The sequence below is a fragment of the Dromiciops gliroides genome, chromosome 4 (assembly GCF_019393635.1).
Source record: "Dromiciops gliroides isolate mDroGli1 chromosome 4, mDroGli1.pri, whole genome shotgun sequence".
NCBI classification, from domain to species: Eukaryota; Metazoa; Chordata; class Mammalia; order Microbiotheria; family Microbiotheriidae; genus Dromiciops; species Dromiciops gliroides.
The window spans coordinates 241932554-241937487 of record NC_057864.1 but is presented as its reverse complement, the minus strand read 5'-3'; the positions used below and the strand labels follow the sequence as shown (position 1 = coordinate 241937487).

At 42.7% G+C, this 4934-nt stretch overlaps 1 protein-coding gene across 2 annotated transcripts; it reads left to right on the top strand.

Moving 5' to 3' along the window:
* The first annotated feature begins 275 nt into the window (after nucleotides 1-275).
* LOC122725293 (class II histocompatibility antigen, M beta 1 chain) lies at nucleotides 276-4603 on the top strand. 2 transcript variants are annotated; one of them, XM_043962329.1, is made up of 6 exons: nucleotides 276-570; nucleotides 959-1240; nucleotides 2362-2643; nucleotides 3602-3718; nucleotides 3844-3879; nucleotides 4464-4603. In XM_043962329.1, the coding sequence occupies exons 1-6, from the start codon at nucleotides 516-518 to the stop codon at nucleotides 4478-4480; spliced, it is 789 nt and encodes a 262-aa protein (XP_043818264.1). In that variant the 5' UTR covers nucleotides 276-515; the 3' UTR covers nucleotides 4481-4603. The 2 variants fall into 2 exon arrangements, with proteins under 2 accessions (XP_043818264.1, XP_043818263.1); XM_043962328.1 differs by having other exon boundaries at nucleotides 956-1240.
* Nucleotides 4604-4934: the final 331 nt, after the last annotated feature.

The window sequence follows — 4934 nt, the reverse complement described above, 5'->3', positions numbered from 1 at the left end:
GTCACACAGCTAGTAAGTGTCAAGTGTCTGAAGCCAGATTTGAACCCAGGTACTCCTGAATCCAGGGCCGGTGCTTTACCACTGCGCCATCTAGCTGCCCCCCAGAAGGTATTCTTAATCAGCTACAGATTGGACTGGATGACCAATGTGGTTCTTTCCAAATCTGAGATTTTGTAAAAATGAAGTAGAAGCAGTTCTTCCTACAGAGGCCAGTGCTAGAGAAGATTCACTTAGTAACTGATGATGCCAGGAAGAGGACTCTAGCTATTGGTTTTCACATCTGTTCCAACCCACCTACAAATCTCTTAGCTAATTTTGACATCCGGCTGGGGTAAAAAGGTTCAGAATTGAGGAGAATCTGCCTGGAACCTCAAAATATTCATTTAACCTGGCCTGAAAAGTCATTTCTTTGCTCTGGGCAGTTCAAAGACACTCAAACTCAGGATCATCTGATGCACAACACAGGGTGGAAGTGTTGCTTCGAACTCTAAAAAATCAAATCCATCAAGAAAAGAATGAGGTTACTCCACCTACTACTAGTGGGCTTCAGCCTGGGTTTTTCAGGAGCAGGTAAGGGACGTTCTTCTCCATTACATATTCCCTTAACACTCCTTCCCCATTGCCCTACTTTTTTGGGACTTTTGAGAGATTTAGAGGTTTTCCCCCAATGAAATTGCCGGCTCTGTATGTCTTGCTTCTCCTTGGGAAAGAATCTGTTTTGGAATGGGTGGTAGCATCTGGGGGAATCTCATTAAAGTTAATCATGCAAAACTGCACATATCCAATAACAAGGAGGCAGAAGACTCATGTCTACACCTTATCCCTATTCTAGTGTATGAGGTCTTTCTCTGGGAAGGATTCTTGAGTTTTTCAATCGAATGCTCAGTGAGATAGAGAGGCTTTGGAATTTCTAGTGAAGTAGCAAGCTTGACCTGTACCTCTATCCTGGCCCCAGCAGGGGGCTTTGTGACCCATGTGGAGACTGGCTGTGTGCTGGATGAAGATGGATCAGTAAAGGACTTCACATATTGTGTCTCCTTCAACAAGGATGTGTTGACCTGCTGGGACTCAGAGACTAACAAGATGGTCCCTGTTGACTTTGGGATACTGCATATGGTAGCTGAAGAGCTTTCTAAAGATCTCAATAAAGATAGTGACTTGAGAAACCGCCTGAGTAATGGATTCCAGGACTGTGCCAGTCACACAAAGCCCTTCTGGGGGCCATTGACCCACAGAACACGTAAGGAGGAAGGGGATGGAAATGGAAGAGGGGAAGGATGAAGAGGAGCAGTTGGAGAGGATCATCATAGTTCAGAAGTTGGGCAGAGGGCAAGCAGATGGGGAAATGTATGGAGACAGGAAGCCTTCCCAAAGGGGAAATGATTTGGATTGGGGCTGGTGGTACAAGTAGAGAATGGGAGACAGTAGGGCTGTGAGATGAGTTTTGACCAGGAAAGGTTGGAGAACTGAGTATTGGGGTATGACTAGTAATCAGTGTCTTAGGGTGGGAGAACTAGACGGGCAGAGGACATAAAGAATTGCTAGGATGAACTTTTCTCCAGGAGAAGATACAAACACCATCAAACCTCATTAATTTGTATGCTCCTATTTGCATTTACCACTATTTGTGGAAAGTCGATTAAGGGCTACTCTTGTTTCATAGCATCAAGACTGTTAGAGCTCTAAGGGAACTTAGAGATCATCTAGTTCAACCCCTTCCTTTTCCAGATGAGGAAACTAAACTCAAGAAGGGAAGTGACTTGTTGATCCCATATGTAGTTATCCCAGAAGAAAGACTTTATGTAGCAAATGAATTTTTAAAATAAAATTAGGAGGGAATTAAAATTTTTTAACCTATATTTTAAAATAAACTCTTTAGAAATTCCTACTTATAAATTATGAATTATAACCTTTATTTATTAAAACACTAAAATCCTGCTTCAATGAGTCTACGAATCTTCACTAGGTAATACTATTTGAAGGTTAGGGGTTACTATATGTACTTGGAAGAAATCTGTCATTTTGTTCTCAAATTCTAACAATTCAGATTTCCCCCCTTGTTGTGACTATCACTATGTAATTTTTTTTCATGAAGTAATTTTGAATGAGACAAGAAAGTAGGGAAAGGTGAAAGAAGCATGGGGAAAAGGAAGTAGTAAGTCAAGAAGAAGATCTAATTTCTGAAATACAGAGGAGAAAGTGCCAATGAAGAAAGGAAAGCTATAGGGAAGGAGTCAGACATAAGAAGTGGACACAGGAAAGGAACTAGTAGGATTAGGGGAAATTATTGGTATATTCCCTGATTTCTGCTCCTTCTTCCCCTACCCAACTCTAACAATGTCATGCCTTCTTCTTTCCCAGGGCCACCATCAGTACTAGTAGCCCAGACCACGCCATTCAACACAAGGGAGCCGGTGATGCTGGCCTGTTATGTATGGGGCTTCTATCCTGCTGATGTGGCCATTTTTTGGTTGAAGAATGAGCAGCCTATCCCATACAGTGGCATCCAGAGGGCTGTACAATCCAATGGAGACTGGACTTACCAGACACGCTCTTACTTGGCCCTTACTCCCTCTAGTGGTGATATTTACACTTGCCGTGTAGAGCACAGTGGGAGTTCTCAGCCCATCTTAGAGACCTGGAGTGAGTATATTTTGAGTGTGGACATATTTTGAATACATTTGAAGGAGGGAATGTGCCATAGGGATTGTGTGTCAGAGGGGAGAGAGGCATTTAATATTAGAGAAAGATGGAGTTAATGATTGGATATTAATGGTAATGGATAATAATAGATATTAATAGCTGCTATTTTTTTGTGTACAATATCATTTGACCTTCATAATAACCTGGGGTAACAAGGGGAGTAAAGGAAGTCTTGAAGAAGAGTTATGCTTCAAGGACAGACCGAGGGGGATAGCACCCCACTTTATTGAAAGCTGTGGAAATGCCATCTTAGAAGTTTTATAGGGCTGGGCTTTGTCAGATAGGGATTTGGTATTATGAACTTGAAGGGCAACAAAGGTGGGGATGGGGAGCACAGTAGGAATTCCACATGTATGATAAGTTACAAAGAGAAGGCTTCCTTAATAGAGGTGATCATTCAAGTAGGATAGTTCCAGGGTAGGTCAGATTCTAGGGAGATGGATTGTCTAGCTAAGGAAATGATCATCAGTTATGAGATGAGAAAGTATGAGGAGATAGATGTGATGAACACAGAAGAGATATACAAGGATCAGGAACATTGGAAATGATGCCCTTTTTCAGAGGATCTGACAAGAGTGCAGAGCTGCCTCAGTTGGTCAAGTAAAGTAAGTGAATAAAAATGGTTGTCTCAGCAAGAATTTAAGTTTCCCAGCTGGAAATACAAGGGAGAGACACAGAGAAGTCTGAGGTTTTCAATTGCAGAATAGATGGAGGGTGGTACAAGGATATAAAATTCCTGGGTTTGGATGAGATAATTTAGTTTTTTGATTCTATGCATGCACTCGTGTGTGCAGACATGTGTATGTGAGTAAGGCACATTAGAATTTGGGGTCTGTTGGATGGGGATCCCTCTAAGGAGGACCCTAAGACTGTCCCCTGTAACACTGTGTCCCTACAGCACCTGGCCTCTCTCTGAAGCAGATAGTGAAGGTCTCTGTATCTGTAGTGACTCTGTGCCTTGGCCTCATCTTCTTCTTCCTTGGCCTGGTTATCTGCCGAAAAGCTGGCTCCTCTGGTGAGTGACCCTTCTGAAGTGCCATTGCTAACGCCCATTCCAAAATGGGATTCTCACCTCATCCTCCCTCACTGTGACATTATCCCCACAGACCCTTTTCTAACCATGTCTTTCTTCTTTTCTAGACTACACTCCTCTCTCAGGGTCCAATTATCCTGAAGGTAACTCCTATCTCTATGTCTGTCTATCTCTTTTTTGGTGATGATCCCTTAGACTAAGGAAATCTTCCTCTCTTTGTGGAGTTGTGGAGAGTAAGAATCTTTGCCAGTTGCCCAGGAACAGGGTTTGTAGCAGGGGTTCACCCTCTGAGAGCCTGAAACTGAAACCCACCATCCAAGAAAACCCTACAGAATTTAGGAGCCCCCAGGGCATTTGACAAGGGTGGGGATTTTTTTTTTTTTGGTGGGGGAAGAAGATATAGAGTTTACTTTTTAACTTTTTGAGAAGGCCTAGAATATTAAATTATGTCATCAATTTAGGGGCTTTGGCCTGGAGGTGGACAGGGGTAGGGCTGTATCTAAGACAAACTTCTTCTTCTTTTTTTTTTTTTTGGTGAAGCAATTGGGGTTAAGTGACTTGCCCAGGGTCACACAGCTAGTAAATGTTAAGTGTCTGAGGCTGGATTTGAACTCAGGTCCTCCTGAATCCAGGGCCAGTGCTCTAGCCACTGCGCCACCTAGCTGCTCCCTAAGACAAACTTCTTAATGGTGGACCTCTCACTATCTTTCTTCTCTTTCTATTGCAGGTAGAAACTTCTCATAAAGGCTGATACTCTGCAGTCTTGGCTCAGTAGATAGAGTACTTGGGCCCGGTATCAAGAAGACATGAGTTCAAATCTGGTCTCAGACACCAGTTGTGTGAGCCTGGGCAAGTCATTTAACATCTATCTGCCTCCGTTTTCTTATCTGTAAAATGGGGCTAATAATAGTACCTACTTCCCAGGGTTGTTGTGAGGATCAAATAAGAATAATTGTAAAGTTCTTGGCACATAGTAGGCATTACATAAGTATTAGCTATTATTATTATTTTCCTTTCCCGTTGGGGATAGGAACTCAACTCTAGTTGGTTACCAACTAACTCCCATATCCTTTTCCTATATTCTTCTCATTCCCCAAAATTCTCCCTCCCTAATGAATGTCACCCCTTTCTTAGGTTCTGTTCACTTCTCCCTTGCTAAACCATCCCTCCTCACCTTGGGGTACTCAGGGGAAACTCA

Coding starts and splice junctions, on each gene's coding strand:
- LOC122725293 (XM_043962328.1), top strand. CDS start 516: ATGAGGTTACTCCACCTACTACTAGTGGGCTTCAGCCTGGGTTTTTCA. Junction 571..955: donor CCTGGGTTTTTCAGGAGCAG/GTAAGGGACGTT, acceptor TCCTGGCCCCAG/CAGGGGGCTTTGTGACCCAT. Junction 3,719..3,843: donor CCGAAAAGCTGGCTCCTCTG/GTGAGTGACCCT, acceptor CTTCTTTTCTAG/ACTACACTCCTCTCTCAGGG.